The following is a 21,010-nucleotide window of genomic DNA, read 5'->3' as shown; positions in this document are numbered from 1 at the left end:
TACTATATATAAGTAAAGTTGTCAATTAATCTGCATGTCAATATTAATTTATTAATATTTAAATTTTAAATTAATATTATTTTTAATAAAATTTATTTTTTGATCAACCACATTAAATTAATACATATATTAGTGCATAATTATATTTAAACTAGATTTTTCCTTTTTTTTTTTTATAAAGAGTACTGTTCATGCGCAACTTGTCCGAGGGGATTGCCCGTGTGGGTCACGTCTCCTACAATAGCTTCACTCATACGGCTTCATGGGGGAGAAGAAAGAAAGAGTCTTTGTTTAATAGAAAACAGAAGACCAAGACGAGAGTGAAAGTCTTCAAGCTTTCTGGAGCGAGGAGTTAATGTGTTCGTATTTAACGCTGCAAATTATTCCCCACTCCCAATCGTACGAGTAAGCAAGCTTACAGTCTTGCAGTTCATGTGATCTAAATGTTTTCATCATACATGTTTTCATCTTCTGCTCTGAGTTTTCTTCGCTTAAAAGCTATTTTAGATGTTTTGAATTATTAAATAAGAGCTTAATTTCGGGAAGGAATCATATGCCCATGAATATTAAAATATTGACTACTCTTTTCATCAAACTGCAAAATTTTCTGATGCTATACGATCAAGTTTGATGTTGGGGATTTTTTGTTTTCGTCTCATGATAACAATATCCAAGGCCGCTAACCAGAGATGCATCATAATACATGTTTTCATCTTCTGCTTTGAGTTTTCTTCGCTTGTTCTGATTATGTAAAAGCTTTGTTAGATATTTTGAATTGTTAAATTAGAACTTAATTTCTGGAAGGAATAATACACCCATGAAGATTAAAATATTGACCACTATGTTTCATCAAACTTCAAAATTTTCTGCACTTTTTTTTCTTATTTCACCATTTTGTTTTCATCTTGTTAATATTTCCAATTAGGATGCCTTCATCATTCTTTGTATATGATCTTTCTTCACCTTTTTGTTTCATCTCAACGAGGTTACCACTTGTGCTGTAGGTCGTTGTCTCCCCTTCTAGCAGGATTTTAATAGTATGATACAATGGATACTACTGAACTACCATTGAACTTATTCTCCGATGGAACTCAAAGGATTAATCATTTTAGGGAAGATAATGTGGATTGGTTCGGCGGTCTGCCTGATTCTGTTGTTCTTCACATCTTCTCTTTTCTTAACATGGAAGAGATCATTCAAACCAGCATATTATCAAGAAGATTTAGATATCTATACCTTTCAGTACCATACTTGGATTTTGACTCAGAGGAACTCAGCGCCAAGCTTGGAGACCAATATTGTATAAGAACATATCTTGATGATTTTATGTCTCGACGAAATGAGAATCGGATGCAAAGATTTCGCCTACGATGGTTATGCTTTCAACCCCAATCTGATGAAAACCGTATTGTTGCTTGGCTGTGTAATGTGTTACTCTGTGGTGTCCAGGAGCTTGATATCGAAATTTCCATAGGAAGACAGGGAACCTTTATACCACCAGCCCCGAGCAGGTTCAGTTGTGGATACCTTGAGGTGCTTAAGTTGGATTTGCATGGAGGTGATCTTGTTCTGCCCTCTTCTGTATTTCTCTCACTCCGGATTTTATCCATGAAATCTGTTAGAATCGTCCACGATTCTTTTGGAAACTGGATTTCATCTTCCTGTCAGCGGCTTGAAACTTTAAATCTTGAAAATGTTAGTGGTATCGTCAATCTCCACATTACCCATTCATTTTTAGAACATCTATTGATTTCTCAACGCTCTGATAGTTTGCTCAGCAGGATTGATGTTTCATGCAAGAGCCTTGAGACATTATCTATGAAGTGGTTCTTTCAACTCCATAAAACCAGATCATTAAATATTTCAGCCCCCAATCTTAAAAAGTTCAAATGGATGGGAAATATTGTTAGCCATTATTCTCTTAAGAACATTATTTGTCTACAAGATACCGTGCTTTTTCTTGTCCCTCAGCCTGGAGTGATGGCCATGGAGAGCTTCAAGGTTGTTGACCTCCTCCACACCATCAGGCATGCCAGAGTTTTAGAACTGAATTGCTGGTTGATTGAGGTATACATAAGTTTTATCACCAAGTAGTTTTTTACCATGATTAGAAGCCATTGCATAATCATTACAAAACTGCTGAGATTTGCATTGTTGTTGTCTAAATTGGGGTGCTGTTGGATGTCCCACGGGAATGAAGTTATTTAATAATTTTTTATGTAATTCCGTTTGAAAGGAAACTCATGCTATGGATAGTTTTTTTAACTTAGACCACTTGGCTGCCCATGTTAAAAATTGTGAAAAACTCTCGACGAAGTTTCATCTGTTTCCTGAAATTCTACTAAAAATTTTCTGCTTTTGTGAAATTAAAGAATGTTCACTTTAAATGCTATTGGAAATAAAATGACTTGATCAATTAAATTATGTGGCACTGTCATTTAATCATGTAGTTAGTGACAAGAACTTTGCAGGCTCTATCAAGGCAAGACTGCCTGCCACCTTCATTATATGATTTGCAAGACTTAGTTATGGATATTAGCCGCTTGAAGGACTCCATAATCCCAGCATTGGCTTCAATTCTGAAGAAGTCTCCTCATATAAAGCACTTGACCATAAGAGGCTGTGGCAGATTGGGACTCGTTATTGTAAGTTGTAAAACACTTGCAGCTATACTCTCTCTCTCCATAATAATTTGCATTTTGAGACACCATTTTGGAGCCATTTATGCACATTAAACAATTTTCATGCTTTTTGAAGACTGCATTTAAAGATGAGGATGAAAGCATCTGGGTCCTCTTCTTTTTCTTTTTTCTTTCGAGAACAGGAACTCCACAGTTTTAATACTTGATAATGTTTATTTCCTGCCAATCTTGAAATTTTTTTCCTTCTTTTTTTTTTTTTTTCATTTTCATTTGGTAGCTGTTTTGTTGTTTCATTATTGTTCTGAGTGATTGATAGATGCAAAACATATTTTCTACCTCATTGGAGGCTCCAGTTTGCAATTTCCAAAAATCATGTATATGGACACTCACACTAACACAGAAACACTCTAAATGGAAGCATTGTGCAAATAGTGATCTGTTTATGTTCCGTAACATTATATGATAGAGGATCTGGCTACTGTTCAACTCGAAGCTCATGTTAAGTTCTCAACCAATCTGTGGCTGTTTTCCCCAAACACCCCCCCCCCCCCCCCCCACACACACACACACACAAAAGGTGCGTAGATTTTTGCTTATTCTTTCACATTTTTCTAACTTTTCTCAGCCTGGAATTGTGGCTTCGTGCAAATTTGGTTTGATATTTTGGGAAAATGAACACTTCAACAATCTTCAAGAATTGAGGACAGTAGAGATGGAGCTTAGAGGAGGAGAGAATGAAAGAGCATTTCTGCAATATTTGGCAAGACAGGGAAAAGTGTTGGAAAATATAACCATTCGCACACGTGGTACTCATCTTTGGTTAACAAAAATTGAACAAATTCTGCAAGAAGTCAAGTGGGCTTCTCCTTCTTTGCAAATATATTTGGTAGTATCACAATCGTATCAAGATCTACTCAATGAATAGTACAGGTTTTTCTTCAAAAAAAAAATCAACCTGAGGACAAAGATTTTTAGGTTTTACCTTGTTTTATTTTGATAATGTCGGATTTGGGAGGGGTTCTTTTGGAATGAGCTGCATATTGGTATCTGGTACACTTCATAAGTGCAGATTTGAACTGTCATTGAAATGAAATCATTCCATTGTGGTTGTTTTGTAGCATACTAGTGCAATATCTAGTCTCTTGTAATTTTTAGAGTCCTCCTCATAAGCCAGACAGCTGACATGGCAGCATTTAATTTGCAAGAAAAGCTTGAAATCAAGTTCTATCGTATCAATAGTATGAAGGATGTGTCCTTCGCATCAATTTGCAAATATAATTTTTCTAGTATGATAATTATTTATTGATCTATAACCCGTATGTAATGACTCACTGTTTGAGCATTTGAAAAGTGGTTTGTGTTCCTTGTTGTGACTAAATTACTAAGGAAAAATATAGTTGCAAATACAATTGTGCACTAATCTGTACATCAATGTGATGTGATTGGTCAAAAAGTAGATTTTATTAAAAACAGTGTTAATTTAAATTTTAAGTATGAATAAATCAGTATTAGTACACAGATTAGTGCGCAACTGTGCTTGTATGTAGCAAAACTCAACTACTCATAATCCATATATTGCCTCCATTTTTGTTATGTTTCTTTGCAATTGCAAAATGGATAAATGAGTCAGTCATATGCAAGAAAGAAGGAAGGTAAAACTCCATTCCCGTTCTCGGTCGTTTTACAAGGCACTAAGCAGGGTATCCGTTTAAAGACTGTTTGGGAGCTGCGGAAATGGAAGGGCTTGAATGCTTTAAAATGGCTCTTTCATTTTTGCCGTTACATTTACAATTTAACCAAAGCTTCCACAAAATATTTGTGAACAGAACCATAACTCGGCTTGTGAAATTATCATTCTGCGAGCCAAATTCTTCTTCCTCGGTTTCTACAAAACCTTTGTGGGAAGTTCTGGCATCTGTTGTGATTTTGCTCCACAAAGCTTTTCATTCTCAAGAGTCGAGACTTGAAAAATATAATATTGTTTCTAGAAAGGGCATCTTCTACATAACAATAATGGTCTCAAACTACCAAATATCTATATGTAAAATGGCGTGACTCTTGATATTCTATCAAACACATTCAGGTGATGCCAAATCTTAAAGAGATAACCCCTTCAATATTGAGCCTTCATCTAAGAGCATGTATAGCAAGGACAAAATGCAAGAACAAAAAGCATTTATATCTTTTTTTTGGGGGGGCGACGAAGACGGGGGGGACTTTAAGGCTTTAATTGAATTACCTCATCAAAAGATCAATTGGCCAACCAGACAGCAAGCAAAACAAAAAAACCATCCGGGTGGCTGGCGTGACTGTAAATTTTTGGATAAGTGAAATGATAGCTCTAGAAATTCATTTGTCACTACAACCGGTTAGATGCAAAATGATCTCTCATGCCCTTTGACCATATGAATTTTCAAGGATTGGGACCCCCGGTCCATACACCAAACTGCAGCGCTGGCTGAATGATCGTACGAGTTGAGAGACCACCTCCTTGAAGAACATGGATGCTACCTGACAACCAGAAAGTTATTGCCACAATTAGAATATTTCTAGCCACTCTACATCATAATATAAAAGCCCAATCTTCAATGTCAATTCCTTATGCCTGAAATGTCCACAGAATTTAGTACATATGACCATTCTGAACCCTAACTTTGCAACAACTTAAATGGGGTATTAATCAAGAATTGAAACAAACATCAGGCATCTAGACGAGCCCTGGGATAGAATTATGACCAAATCTATAAGACATAATGACATTAAAATTACTCTGAAGTTACCGAATTCTATACATTTTTTTATAGGTGTATAGAATCACAATTTTAAAGTCGTTATGTCTTATAGATTTGGTCATAATTCTATCCCAGGGCTCGTCTAGATGCCTGCTGTTTGTTTCAATTCTGGATTAATACCCTATTTAAGGTGTTGCAAAGTTAGGGTTCAGAATGGTCACATGTACTAAATTCTGTGAACATTTCAGGCATAAGGAATTGATAAGGTTTTGCGGGGACCTTTTCACATAAGGAATTGAAAAGGTGAACATTCTGTGGACCTTTTCGCATGTTGGCAAGGTTTCGTGGGGAGACAAAGTAGTGTAGCTGTGTGAAAGATGATCCCTTTGTGCTTGATATGGTGCTTATGGTTGGAGAGGAATGGGAGGCGTTTTGAAGATAGAGAACGTTCGATAGGAGAACTTGGGGAGTTTTTCTTTGGCACTTTGTGTTTTTGGGATAAGGCTCTTGTAGGGAATGGAAATCATTTTCATGTGTGGTTTTAGTCGTTTCTTGCTCTAGTTTGTATTTTAGGTGTACTCTCTTGTATGCTTCTTGTGTATTTGGACTATGTCTATTTACTTGGAATAAAATTCTCTTATTAATTATAAAAAAAAATGATATTGTAATTCTATACCTGTAAAATGTCAGAACACATCAAATTAAAGCTCAACAAGACTATCACTGTTGGGTAAATTATTTATTTTACCTATTAAAAAAACTGATTATATTAGTCAAGAACAAGTGGAAAAGTGCATTTGAAAACGTTGTGCAATTGGTGTACACCTATCAAACTAAAAGGGAAAGCCTTTGAGATGGTTACAATGCTCAGCATGTTTCAAGGAACTTAAAAAGGCATGTTCATACAAAGATTTTATCTACTCTACAGATAGGAAGAGAGAGATGTAGCCACCTTAACTCTCATAGTTAAGAAAGGGAACAAGTTGGGATAAGCAACCTGACGGAGGGGATAAATCACTAAGAAAAGAGGGAAAAGAAAAGAAATTAATGAGATCAACTTAAGGAAATCATAGCAATCACAGAATTCACCCCAAGATGATCACACAAGTTGTGGCAGTGTCTCAAGGAGGTAGTGGAGGTGGTAGTGATACAAAGTGGCAGTCACAACAATGACAACTGGGAAGATGGATACAATGACGCTATGGAGATAGCAATCATTGGGATGGAGGTATTCTTTGAGTCTTAAGGTTTGACGATGTCAATGGCAGGACCATATTGCCAACTGACATTGGTACAAACGTTCCTCATAGGGAACTGGAGATGCTGTCTCAATATTTTTATTCTACCTGAAGAAATCAACTCCCTGAATTCTCAATAAACAGAACATTAAAGTTGACAATAGTCAAGAATAAAGGAGAATCACCTGTCGGTAAAGCGGTGACTGGAACTTAAAATCCACCAAAAAATGAAGGTTACAAGTTCCAGGAGCTTGTCCCGGATTGAACTCCCATATGTTTATCAAGTGGTCAAAAATCGCACTATCCTTTGCAGTTGTCTGAACACAACACATAACATAGAATTACTTCATTAAAATCAAATATAGAGAACCAACCTATGCATATTACTGATGCAAGGAGTAAACACGAGATCTAAAACGTGATCTAGTAGTACAAACGTTATAATAGCAAAAATTATGAACCCATGCACAGGATGCACAAGAGGCTGGTGCTCAAATACATAAATTTGAATGTCAAATTGCTGATTGACTTGAGGCTTGACTTGAATGCCAAACTGCTGCTCTATAGGTATAACAATCTTTCTACAAACTTTCTGATCATACAAAAGCTATAATAATTACTAGCAAACGACTAACCTTCCATTGAGAGAAATTGAAAAGATAATAATAAATAAAATAATAGACAAATAATTTTAAATAAAGCTGGTTACCTTTATGGACTTCGGCCTGCTCAACTCTACATGGGAAATGTAACTTTCAACAAGAAATTTGAAACCAATCTCGAGCTCAGCATCAAAAGACCCATCAGGGTGTTGTTTAAGTATCTCAGACCGCTGACACCACGGGACAAAACCATTATACAAGTCAACAGCTGCAACTACATCAAACAACTGCTCTGGAGAATACCTGATGAACAACAATGCTGTCAGCCCAAAGTCTCCGTGACTAGAAATCAAAACGGTCCCAATACTGACATAATGCAACCAAGTCACATCAACAAAACATAATCACACGCCCGCCAATGGCTAACCTTCATTGACTGCCGATTGCAACTATAGAGGAAGATTCCAGTTCAAGGTTAACTATGGTCTAAAAAACTGCACTCAACCGCACTGAGATCGTTTCATTTAATATTTCAGTCCCAAATTGTTAAAAATCACATATAATTCACGAGCGTCACAAATAAAACTAAGAAACGCAATAGCAACCTCGTCATGAAGTGAAATATTAAACCAATGAACTAAAAAATAACAATTAGACCTCAGGTGGGTAAAGTACAAATTTTTAAACCAAAGGCTGACAACTCGAGCTCGGCCAGAACCAGAAAAGGGTAACGTGTTATTTCCAAGAAATAACTTTAGCAATCAGCTTCAGATTTATAGTTGATATGTCGAGTGACAATGCATTGTATCAAAATGAAATCGCTCGAAACAATTAATAGTAAACTAAAAATGGCAACGATACTAGCACTAAAGAAACTACATTTTTAACAGCAACTTACACATCTCAGAAAGAGGGGGGGGGGGGGGGGGGGGGGGGGTGTCAGTTACAAAAACACGAGAGCTCGTGAGAAAGATGACTCCCACAGAAAGAAAGGTTTGTGACAAAAATTACCCCAAGACAATCCTTTCCTCGTAAACTTTCGACAGGACACCGCCCTCATCACCGTCACCACAACCAAGAAACCGCCTCGCTTGAACTGTGTGACTGTTATTAAACAAACTCCGCAGGGAAACTGGGAGACCATCGGCAGAATGACGGACCGATGGGGTCTCGATACCAGCGATGCCCCGAAAGCATCGCCTCTGATCAAATTTCTGCAACTGCTGAGTGTTCTTAATGGACCTAATAAAAAGCCTGAGACTGTTTTTTGAGGTCGACATGAATGAAGGCACCGTTAAATTTGACCAGTTTGATAACCCAAAACTTATAGTTTATACGCTCGATATGGAGGCAAATCAGACACACCTTGAATTGGATTGACCCCCCCAAGATTTTGGGAAGTCCCCAAAACTGCAAGATTTTAGATCAAAAGGAACAGAATTAATGGGTAATCTTAAACCTCTTTCGTTTCGAGAATAAAATACTGGAATGGGAATGGAGCGTACCTGTAAGGCTCTAACGGAACCTCTCTAGAATTGTGCGCCTCGTCGAATGTGGGGAGAGGGACGGAGAAGGTGCCAGGGGGGTAGCGAATCAGCAATTCGGGCGGGTTGAGGTTTAGAGGTGAAAGGCCCAAGCCCATACATTTTCGAACATTGAAGGCGTCGTCCGCGTGCTAATTCTTGACGTTGAAAATTTATATTGGAAATTGACGGAAAAGCAAGCGCAGGTTGACGACGCCTTCGAGGTTCGAGAAGGGAACACAATTCTTTTCCAAATTTAAGGACGAGGGAAAGGGTAGTTGTAACAGTGAATGTGTAAATATTATCTAATTATTTTTTAAAAAATAAATAAATATCAACTAAAAGAAATTATTAAATTAATTGTATAATATTTGCGTATTTTATAATTATATGTAGAATTATTACATACATTCGTGAAATGTGTAAATACCGTACAGCCACTTTGAAAATGATGAATCTATTATTAAAAAATTAATTTTTTTATATAAGTCTCTTATTTATTCACTTTTTTCAAAATAATTACACAGCACTTACACACTTACTACTATAAATATTATTTCTTTAAAATTAATATAAATATAGACAATTCTAAATTTATAAAATGTAATAATAGGATGCAAGCGTTACATCTTTCGTGCATGGGGATTACTAAGGCTGTGCAAACAACCCATAAATTCGATGGACCCGCTTCTAGTGGCCTGACCCGACCTGAATTTTTTGGGTTATTATATGATCGGATTCATAATCCGACTAGTTAACGGGTTTTATATGTTTATTTCAACCCGTTCGTGTATAAACTATTCTTATCTTCAGCTCTCAAACCCTAGCCGCCCAGCTTCTGCTACTGCTTCGATCTATGGGGATCCTGGAGATTATCCTCTCGTGCGTTCCTCTCATCGATCTTGAGCACATACGTTGCGTGTCTAACAACTGGAATCGTGCCATTTTCTCGTCTCTTCGACACCTGAAACCCATCAAGCCTTGGCTCATTGTCCACAAACAGAGCACCAACCACCCTTATGCCACGATGGCGCACGCGTACGACCCGCGGTCCCGCGTGTGGTTGAAGATTGATCTGCCACCGATCAATCACGTCTTAGCCCTTCAGTTGTCGCACTCGACCCTCCTCTACATGCAGTCCTCTGTTTGGCAGACAGACCTAATCATTGCGTTGGTGGGCCACTGCATCGTGCAACTCTTCCTCTCTGTGTCTCTCTCCTTGATTAATGGATTTTGAGATCTGCTTGTTGAACCAGGAACTGGAGATTGTGCTGGCAAATCGGGAGCCCACGAATCCGACATTGTGTGAGCTGATCTCCATGGGGGTGCCCAATGGGAAGAAGGAAGAGGGTGTTGTGGTAGTGGGTTTAGGAGACAGCTGGCCCTGTTACGAGTTTATGAAGGCCAACAAGGGGCAACAACTTCAGATCATCTAGTCCCTTGGATTCGTCCTCGGAGTGACGACCCTCGAACACTTCCGTCAAGTCTCCCTCTTCCATCATTTGGCTTCTATTCCACGGTGCAAGACCTGATCGGATCATACGGATTCGACCCGCTTTTACTTTGACCGGGTTGGATCAGATCGGATTGGCGCATTATTTGGTGTGTTTCGGGTCGTGTCGAGCACAAACCCGACTAATCCAAGCCGGGTTGCAGGCCTAGGGATTACCTTAATAATTTTCCTAAAGAGGGTAGTCATTGTCATAACCTAATCTTGATGTTGCAACGACCGTATGTACCGATAGTGTGGGCAATAGAACCCTTTGAATGGCCCCACACAGTGTCGGGTTGGGAACAATATTCTCAAAGATATATTTAGGAAGAGTAGACTACTGCATTACGCGTACGGGAAAATGTCCCATAATCCCAATGGCTCATCAATTACAAATCTCATTCACAAATGTCAATTTCCATCAATATTGAAGCCAAATATTCCAACTTTGGGCACAGAAAGCCACATTGACCACCAGTAAGTATGGCTGGCTGTACTTTTGTGCCCAAAAAAAAAACCACCAGAAAGGGGGGAAGAACTTAAACGCCAAATATTCCCATTGGACTTTGAACACAAGAAGAATCAGAGCGACCTCGGGCATTTGAAGAAGTTATAGCCTAGTTAAATTTCCCTTTCAAAGTCATCTTTTGCTTGTTCTAGCCGCTTGTGCTAGTGGTATATGATGATATTGGCCTCCAAATGCACCCTTCTTCCCTAGCAATTGAGTCGCAACCTTACAGATATTTGAGCATACCACGACCCTCCACACTAAGTTTAGTGGCTTGAAGTTGCTTCTTTTTTGGCGCCTTCAACTGCTGCAACTTCTTACTCATCTGCCATTAAAACATGTTCATTTGGGTTTTAGGAAAACGGTAAAAACATAGATTTCACAAAAGACTTGCAAAAACATAGGACTTCACATGCACACCTGCATGCAGACATAAAGAACACTGTCGTCTGGTTAAGACATACATTCCATGGGAGGTTTGACCTTCCTAGCAATTTAACCCTTGTTTAAGAACATACTGTCACTTCTGATGTCCATTACTGGTCTTAATACAGATATACACCATTTACTTTATCAAAAAGCCAAATTACAGATATACACCATAAACTGGTCTAACAAACTCACAAAGGATGAACTTTCAGTTTTGACTAAAAAGGCATCATTTAGACCTTTTTAGTTTCATCAAACATCCCACTTCTCAAAGAGCGGCAAAAAAAAATACTTCAGAAAATATCAACTAAAAGAACAAGAAAAGAAGTTAAATATGAAAACTGAAAAATAGGAGCTACAAGCGATCCGTATGGCAATCAATAAACTTAATGAGAACCAAAAAAAAAAAAAAGACCACCCGGTACAACTTCAATAAAAAGCTGGCCCTGTATTATAGATCGGTGTTAACGTCTTTGAGCAGGGTTAGCAAAGCAATCAGAGAACTTTGAAGACCAATATGATATGGGATTCTACCTGATATTCAGATACTAGAACCTCATCATTTTGCTTTGCTTCTTGCCAGAACAGCTCATCACCATATATATAAAGAAATTACATAGATAGCTTAAACCAAGTCCAAGCTTCATAAAGGTCCACAGAGCAACACCAACATTGTATACGAAAATAAAAATCAAAGCACCATATATTGCGAGTGACACAAATAACAAACCATTACCAAAAAGCAAGTTCAAATGAAATGCTTGATGTGCATTATTCTCAGATAAGCAGTACTCAAACCTAAACATAATTTTTTTTTTTAATGGGTGCAAAAACCTAAACATTAATGTTTTCCCAATAAAATGCTCAAACAGTAGTAAAGAGTGTACATCTCCCGTAAATCCTATTAATTTGGGATTAACAGAGCTGTGCAAGTGACTCCTTGTTCATCATGCAGTGTAAAGATTGTTAGTGACAGACGGAAGTCACTTCATGAACCTCAGTGGAATTAATTAACACAAATATCTTTAGAGGGAACTTGTGTTTGACGTTAGGTTCAGCTCAGGAAAGAAAAGCAAAGTTAACAATCTAACCTAGACCGCTAAACATAATTAGCCCACATATGTTGAAGCATTGCTTCTTTCAAATGTGAAATGAAGAAAACCAACTCATTTGTGTCCAAATTGGAGTGGACCACCGTCAATGAGAAGTTACAGATATTCATCACTCCATTGAAAGAGAGTTATAGACATGCCAACAAAACTTATTTTCCCTTCATTCTTGTATTTAAGGTTTCAGCAGAGGAAAACCAACCTTCAAACGACGCTGATCTTGTACAACTTGTTTTGCACGCGCTCTAATTTCATCAGGATCAATCTTTGATTGTGGGCGCACCACAAAATCTAAGGGTGTTGCTTCTGGTCTTGTAGCATGCAGCCTGGAAGAAGATTGGCCTGACTTGCGTTCCCTGTATTGTAGTAAAAATTAAAAATCTTTTTTTTTTTATAATTAAAAATTAAAAATCTAATATGAGATGGTGCTTGAAATATGGTTCAAAGAAAATAAAGGAGCCCAGGAGCAAAAATATGCCTGTCATGATGCCTTACCGTGAAAATTCATCCAAATCAAGATCACCATCTCCAGATTCAATTCCAGCAGGTTTATTTGCCTGCCTACTAAAAATTAGGGAACAAAATTATACAAATAACAAGGTTGATGTATACTTGTATGAAAGAAACATGTAGGATAATAAGCAGAACAGGTCACAAGGAGTACTTCTTCACAGGAGGTCATTGGTAGGGAACCCTCTCATCATCAACGTTTCTCATTTCCTCAAATCTTGTAGTCTTATTAAATATCGGTCGACTCTGCACTCAAGTTCACAATTACAAAAGATTTCAATACTGCTAACTATAACAGAAAACTCATGTATGATCTTCAAGGATTATTAAAGAAGAAAATAGAACGACTGCACATAAAAATAAAGAGTATGGAAATTGCGATCCGCATCCCAAGACTTATGGAATCATGAATTTGTGATAGAAATAGCAACCCTTGTAAACAACCAATTGTGTGACCAAAGATCAGTGTGGCACAACCAAAAAGAAAAGTTTGAACATTTCAAGTCAGATTTTTATCATCATCAAAGGGAATGCATGACGGTTTCTCATGGGCTATGCCTATTATTCTCTTCAACAAAATCTTTTATTACTTATCAAAATAATTAAAGCAAACCAGGAATGTTGATAATGATAGAACAGAGTGAAACATATCCACCATCATTTGCCGCTAACACTGTTCTCTGCCAAACAAGTGCCAGAAATTTCGAAATAGAAACAAAATGAAGGCAGGATGAGCATGCATCAATAAAAAATTCAAGATGGACCCAATACATGTACCAAGACTTTCCCATTACTGTGGTCATACCCATCTGTATAAATTTCACATTAGGAGAGTTAAAACACATTTCAAATTACCCATTTATCAACCAAATCCTTTGCAAGTTTTCTGTTGGATGTGGTTTCCTCATCAGATGTTGATAAAAACATGATGACCTGCCCAATAAGAGAGAACTTAAGTCAACATGCTTTCTTCTACATCCAAGCTGCAGAAGTTTTGAAGTAGCTTTCACAAACAGATTCCTAACCTTTCCAAGACCACTCTTTTTCAATTGCTCTCTTCTATCATACTGCTCTAGATCGATGGGAAACTGCATAACAGAAGCAACATTTCAGATGGCTACACATGTTACGTCAAAAACCATTACTACAAAATTGCAAATCATAATGCAGGGAACTCTGACCATACATCAGTCAAAATATTCAAAATTGCCGCACAGATATTAATGTTTGGTAAGCTTCCATCAGGAAGAGGCTCAAGCCAATTCTTTAATAGATTTAGCACTCCATGCCCTAAGAATTCTTGTTGAAGCTGCTTCCTGCACCGACAGCAGTTGACAAAAAGAATATAATGGTCTTAAATCTAAGAATTAAAAATGCTATGTGAAGGCAAGAAAACCCAAATAAACAAATTACAAAAAGCTTACTTTGAAAGGACCTAGATCAGAAGAGGCAGTTTTTTGAGTTTATTCACAGCAGGCTTTCCCTGTCTATTGAGGTCTGCATCCTCTTCTGCTGTGACTTCGAGCTCAGCCATGACATTCTCAACCAGCAGAGCTATGTCCGCAGGACTTCTCTCATTCTTCTTTCTCTTCTTACCCATCTTGAAGAGATCATTAATTTCTTCATCTTCTTCACCCTCCTCAGCCTAGAAACATCCAAACGATAAACCAATAAATTCATCAAGGTCCCAGCACACATCCAGAACCAACAAAGATATGTTAATGAGCATTTTAGTCAATCAACAACATGGGAAAAAATGATATCAGACACAAGCCTCTAGAACAACAAAAAGGTTCAAACTTCAAATTTTTGAATTAAAACAAACATTTTGTGTCTTCAAATATTCTAGCAAGACCTTCTTAAAAAAATAAATAAAATAAACAGAAAAAAGGAGTTGCGAGCCACAGCATTATGCCATCACCAATTTATGTGAAACAGATATACAAAAAAAAAACTAACCTGAGGATCATCACCAGGAGATCGGGGCTCATTGCCACTTACATACCCATCAGCGGGATCTATACCGGTGTCATCTATGAAGCTATCATCATCCACGGTCCTCAAACCCTCTTGATCATCCTAATCCATTCAGAGACCGAAACAATCAGAAACTTCAACCTATAGAATCAAAAGCATAATCATATATAATGGATTGATTGATGATTAGATCCGCTGAACCAAGCTTCAGGGCATCAACATTTATGAAACTTCTAAGGTCGTAAGGTAGTAAGGTAGTTTCACCATAGAACATAAGAAAATGTTTGGCTTTCTATAATCTATTTTTGCCAAAGAAGACCACGTACAAACAGCCATGCATACCACAAATTACATCTGAATACTAGAGAGTAATATATTTCTAAATAAACAAAATTGTAATTGAAGAAATTAATGATGACCTAAAAAATAAAATATATAAATGCTGGAAATATCACAACTGATCTCTGAGTATTCTCAAATTGGACCGTCTCAATCGCAAAGAGACCATATTAATGTTTAGGGTTTAATTTAAAATAAAACATGCAACAAACTTAGATAAATACAGGTCTAAGAAGTTAACAGAAGCGTTATTATTATCATATATAGAACTTAATTCCATAAACAATTCATTGACCTCTAATTAGGAGCTTATTTCACAAGCAGAGAAAACGAGAATAGAAACATTTATTACACCTCGGAATCGGCGCCGGCAATGGTGTCCCACATCTCCTTGACCTCACCATCGCGATCATTCCCGGAAGAAAACCCTCGCTTGGAGAACTTACCGAACTCGCCCTTCCCCGAAGAAAATCCTCTCTTCTCCAAATTATGCTTGGTTTCCTTTTTCCCACTAGTCCCACCACCCTCCTTCCTCTTCTTCCGATTCCTCTCAAAACTCTCCCCGTCTTCGTCCTCATCCACCAGGCTAGGAACCACGATATCCTCCGCCGTGGTGGTCTCGCTCTTCCTGATCAGCCGCTTCCGGGGCTTCGCTTTCAAAGACGAGGAGTCCGCGTCGTAAACCGGCTCTCCGACCGCTCTCGCCGCCCCCCGCTACCCTGCCAGTCTTCCTCAACTTCGTCGTCTTCATCCAATACGTCCAGTTGAGACCCCGGCGACAGCTCTCGACCCGAATGCACATCTTCGTAGTCCCTCAACGGCTCTCCATCCTCATCAAGGTACCTGGAAAAAAAAAATTACGCCCTAAATTTCACGAAGAGAATCATCAGAAACCATATATTGCTCACAAACAGAAAGACAAACACACGGATCGTCCTCGTAACCCATCTGCAATGAAGATAGTGCATTAAATACTTCAAAACATCAGTGCCCACAAGAAATCGAGAGGAGCTTTCGAAACAGAGAAGTTTGGTGCAAGCTTGATAGAGAGCTGGCTTCGTTTTTAGAGCTCGGAAACGGAGGGAAAGATAGAAAGATAAAAATTCAAGTCCGCTACGCCTACGGTGAAGATCAGTTCAGGCTTCGGGATTTTATGCACACGTGTGGGTGGTCCCTGCTACAAAGTAAAAAATACGTAAAAGTAATTGGATAAATAATTTTCAATTGAGTAATATTACTGTTATCTCAAATTTTATCGTTTTTTATCATCTCGTGATATTATATGATTATAAATTAATTATAATATTTTATTTATAAATTTATTATTTAATATAACATTATGAAATGATAATAAAATGATAAATAGATTTTTTTTTCTTTTTAATTATGTTATCTATTTTTCTTTCTACTCGTCATCTTGCACTTTACAATCATACTTATTTTTATTTTTAAAATTTTTTTTATTTTATATTTTTTAAATTAATTGAATTCTTATACTCATTATTCATATACCACATATTTAATAAATAAATAAAAATTAAAATATTATGTGTGTTGTATAGTATAAAAATAGTGAATATAATTTTCCTGTAGTTATTTAGCTCTATACTACACATTGTTGAGTATAGTTTTTTTTATTTTAAATTTGAAATTAAAATAAATTAAAGAGTTATTTTACTCAATAATTCTACAAATACATCTATGGAGAGAAAAAATAAAAATAAAAATATATTTACAATGTATGACTGCTAAATATAATTTTTATAAGTTAAAATATCCATATTTTTTATGTTTAGAATGTCATGTCAGCGATGGTAATAATTATATTTATAAATTTATTTACTCTTAATATATTTGAGAATTTTATTGTCTGTCTTGAATTTTATCACTTTCAACTACTTGAATAATAAGATACAATTATTTTACAATATCTTAATGTGACAGTATCGTTTTATCAATATAAATATTTTAATTATAAAAATATTCTATAAAAATATATTTATAAATTGACATTACTTTATGTGACATATTAGATTATAAAACCATTTTTATTATAAAATATATATAACATATCATATGAAAACACGTCTATTTGTAAGATCTCTTTATAACGATAACACTTCTTTTTTATCAAACATTATAAAAAGAATAATAACATTAAAAATTAAAATTAAAATAATATTTTATTCAACTTTTATCACATTTATTAAGTTATCTCACTTCAACTTACTATTAAAACCTCACTAAAATTCATGATAAATAGTAATATTAATCCGACTTATTATCAAGACAAATGTTATTACGTTGCCTCGATTATATCGCTTACCTTGCCTCATTGATGGTGTTATATGGCTTATTAAAAATATATATATTCAAAATAAAATGGCATCTAAAGGTCCAAAAAAAATATGGTTGAAACTATAAGTTTGTGTTTTGATTATTTTTTTAATAAATCATGAGATACCACATGAATAGTAGTCACATCAATGGGATAGTGTAACACCCTATTTCAGTATGATAAAGACGTTACTAACATACATGACAAAATGCTCGGTAAAGAGATTCGTTATTCTGAAATATTTCATTTATTGAAAGAAAAAAAAAAAAACTTAATTGAAAGGACATAAATAGTCTTGAAACTTGAAACTTAAATAAAGCAAAGCATGAGCTAGTCTTAAACCAGACTAGTTATTGAAATAACATAAAAGAAAACTTGAGTCTTTATGTAAATGACACTTATTCATCTCTAAGTCTTTATACTACACCTACTTCTGCCCATCCAGCTCTACATTTTCATAATCACCATCTATGGCAATCAACATAGAAGAAAATAAAAAAACAAATAATAAAAATTAGTCGAATACTCAGTACATAGCACATTATATCGCAAAATATTATTGAACTTAGCATAAACTTGATTTTTAAAGCCCAATCATAACTTACACATAACATTCATAGATTCTCATAACATGTCTATACTCATTAACACGAGCGGAAACATACATAATCACGGCGAACATATAAACATGAATGCATAATTACTTATTTATTTTGAATTATACTTATTACATAGTGAATCACGCTTGAGTCCATGGCATCACGTAACTTGTCATGAAGTGAAACATGTTTGAGTCCGTATTTCACTTATATTGCATAACATGGAGTGAAATACGCTTGAGTTCGTATTTCACTTAACTTGCATGACATGGAGTAAAACATGCTTGAGTCCGTGTTTTACTTATTAACATGGAGGGAAACACACTTGAGTCCGTATTTTACCTAACTTGTATAACATAGAGTAAAACACGTTTGAGTCTGTGTTTTACTTAACTTGCACAACATAGAGTGAAACATGCTCGAGTCTGTGTTTCACTTAACTCATGTAACTTGTACATATTATTTTCTTGTACTTAGCGTAGTATAACATGACATGTCCTAATATAATCAAACCTTTTATAACATTTCATTGCGTGCATGATCTGAGAACTACATGAACATGGCATACATGATCTGGCTATTTATTACATGGCATGCTTGACTTAAGTTATTGCATGAACAATACATGGTATACACGATCTAAGTACTTCACGAGTATAGCATGCATGATCTGGCTATTTTAATTCATAGCATATTTATCTTAAATTACTATATGATCATAACATGGCTTCCATGCAATTTTAATAACATTCAATCCATCGATCAACAATCCATAATAGCATATATAAACTTACTTTCATGTAAATCATCATAATTCATAGAAGTTCGTGAAAGCGATCTAACATTGACTTAGCTCTTAGCGTAACGTAGATCACCATCAAAACTATATCATATTATCATACCCAATTATAATATTTTCATTACGCATACATTCATATGATCATACTATTTATCTTTTAGCACTACTTCCGAAATCTCATGTCGTAGCTCGTGACCTATACGAGGCACTAGACGTTACTAAACTTTATAGAACATGTGTCGTAGCAATCTAATTACTTAAAATCTCATTATAGAGATAATCTAATAAATATTTAAATATAAAAAGATTACATAAAATAATATTATTCCAAAACTCCTATCATACTACTTAATATTTTGTGCAAACATATAACTTAATAATTTTATAAAAACTATTTAAAGGTTAATTGGAATAATGAACTAAGATAATAAATTGAAACAATATAAAAGAATACTTTAAGTGTGATGACCCGTTTTTGAGTGTATTTTCGCTGAAATAATTGTTTTTATTTTAATTAATATATTAGCTATTTATTTTAATTTATTTGCGTTTTTTAATGTTGGTTTTTAAATTAATTTATTTTATTTGGTGTTGTGTTTTATTTAGTTGTTTTGTGTTTTTTTTTTAATCTTTTTGGCGGGTTAGTTTTGCTTTCCGGAATGAGGGTTGGACCTCATCTTTTCCCTACATCTTTTCCCTTTTTCCTCTCTTTTTTCTTTTTCTTTTTCCTTTTTTTTTTCTTTCTTCTTCTTTCTTTTTTTTCTTTTCTTTTTTTTTTCCCTCCCTTTCTCTCTCCCCGATCGGCTCCCCCCCCGTGCTCTCTCTCTCTTCCCTCCCTCTCCCACGTCGTCTCTCTCTCTCTCCTCCGGCCCAGCGCCGTCCGGCCACCTCCCGACCTCCCACCGGTCCCATTTTCTTCCCCTCCCTCCGGTGCACCTCCCCACCGAAAACCACCCCCAACCGGCCGGCCATTTGGCCGGAAAAAGCTTCCAAAGGGCGCACGGATTTCACTCCGATCCGCCGCCGTCGCTCCACCTCCGGCCACCATTTCTTCACCACTTCATCACCGACCTCTTGCCGTCCTAACCCACCCATTTCCGGCCTCCATCGACCACCGGAGCAGCTCCCACGAGCTTGTTTTCCGATTTGCCATTTTCGGCCATTCCGCCGCCACCCACGGCCGTCCGTCGCTTCCTTTAGCTTCACAACCACCTCTAGACCATTCCCTATCAATCTCGTGTCCTAGTTTGTCCCCGTTCAAAAGTGGGTTTTTCGGACCCACGGCCACAGTGAATTTTCACTGTGACGTTGCTGTTTTTCCGCCGTTAGCAACGCCGCGAGCTTTCTAAAAATACCGTTTAGCGCTGTAAGTATTTTTCAAACCCTATTTTCAGATTTTAATATATATTGCTCATTCAATTGATTTATTTATTTAATTATTTATTTAATTGTTTGTTGTTGGTTGTTGATTCCGGACTGAGTCCGAGGAGTTTCGGGGGTCGGATGGATTGAGGACGGAGTGTTTGTTTGGTTGGTTGTTATTGGTTGTTTCGATTGGGCCGTGTGGTGTGCGTTGCATTTTATTTGTGTGCGTTGCATATCGCGTGCATGTGCATCATGTTTATCGGCGTTTTGGCGTTTGGGTGCGTGTGTCTCACGAGCCCAAGCCGTGATGGGTTATTATCACGGTGGAGCTCCTCTGGTCACTCGGGAGCGGTCAATACTGAGTGACATCCCCTGAGTAGTCGTCTGGGCGCTGACGAGTTCGGTACTAGAGGATGGGTCTGGCCCGGTACGTGCTGAGCACGAGTCCAGGCATCGCTCTATTCACCGATTCTGAGGCCCTGCGCGATGACGGAGTAGTATTAGAGGATGGGTCTGGCCCGGTACGTGCTGAGCACGAGTCCAGGCATCGCTCTACTCACTGACTCCGGGAGCGGAAATTAGAGGATGGGTCTGGCCCGGTACGTGCTGAGCACGAGTCCAGGCATCGCTCTATTCACCGATCCCGTGGCCCTTCGCTGGCGAGGGCTAGAGGATGACCCGGCCCGATACGTGCATGGCACGAGTCTGGGCATCGCTCGTTTAGGTGTCGCACGCGTAGCCGTTCTCTACGGTGTGGCACTGAGCCAGGGTGTGCGGATGATCCCTAGGGGAGATCATGGTGCATACG

At 37.1% G+C, this 21,010-nt stretch overlaps 2 protein-coding genes, 1 non-coding gene and 1 pseudogene across 3 annotated transcripts; 1 reads left to right on the top strand and 3 right to left on the bottom strand.

Moving 5' to 3' along the window:
- Nucleotides 1-212: 212 nt before the first annotated feature.
- LOC122289790 (F-box/LRR-repeat protein At3g58900-like) lies at nt 213-3,863 on the top strand. Its single transcript, XM_043097074.1, has 4 exons — nt 213-405; nt 1,005-2,067; nt 2,472-2,645; nt 3,268-3,863. The coding sequence occupies exons 2-4, from the start codon at nt 1,048-1,050 to the stop codon at nt 3,565-3,567; spliced, it is 1,494 nt and encodes a 497-aa protein (XP_042953008.1). The 5' UTR covers nt 213-405; nt 1,005-1,047; the 3' UTR covers nt 3,568-3,863.
- Nucleotides 3,864-4,800: 937 nt separating this feature from the next.
- Nucleotides 4,801-8,903, bottom strand: LOC122289792 (coenzyme Q-binding protein COQ10 homolog B, mitochondrial-like). The gene is made up of 6 exons (XM_043097075.1): nt 8,720-8,903; nt 8,580-8,624; nt 8,226-8,474; nt 7,322-7,517; nt 6,798-6,929; nt 4,801-5,153 (listed from the first exon to the last, which is right to left on the bottom strand). The coding sequence occupies exons 1-6, from the start codon at nt 8,854-8,856 to the stop codon at nt 5,031-5,033; spliced, it is 882 nt and encodes a 293-aa protein (XP_042953009.1). The 5' UTR covers nt 8,857-8,903; the 3' UTR covers nt 4,801-5,030.
- Nucleotides 8,904-10,574: 1,671 nt separating this feature from the next.
- LOC122289360 lies at nt 10,575-16,049 on the bottom strand (annotated as a pseudogene).
- LOC122290625 lies at nt 11,657-11,735 on the bottom strand. The gene has a single exon (XR_006236487.1). It is a non-coding gene; the product is annotated as a small nucleolar RNA R160 (small nucleolar RNA).
- Nucleotides 16,050-21,010: the final 4,961 nt, after the last annotated feature.

The sequence above is a fragment of the Carya illinoinensis genome, chromosome 12, assembly GCF_018687715.1.
Source record: "Carya illinoinensis cultivar Pawnee chromosome 12, C.illinoinensisPawnee_v1, whole genome shotgun sequence".
NCBI classification, from domain to species: Eukaryota; Viridiplantae; Streptophyta; class Magnoliopsida; order Fagales; family Juglandaceae; genus Carya; species Carya illinoinensis.
The sequence above is the reverse complement of the archived record's forward strand: the minus strand, read 5'-3'. Positions and strand labels throughout refer to the sequence as shown.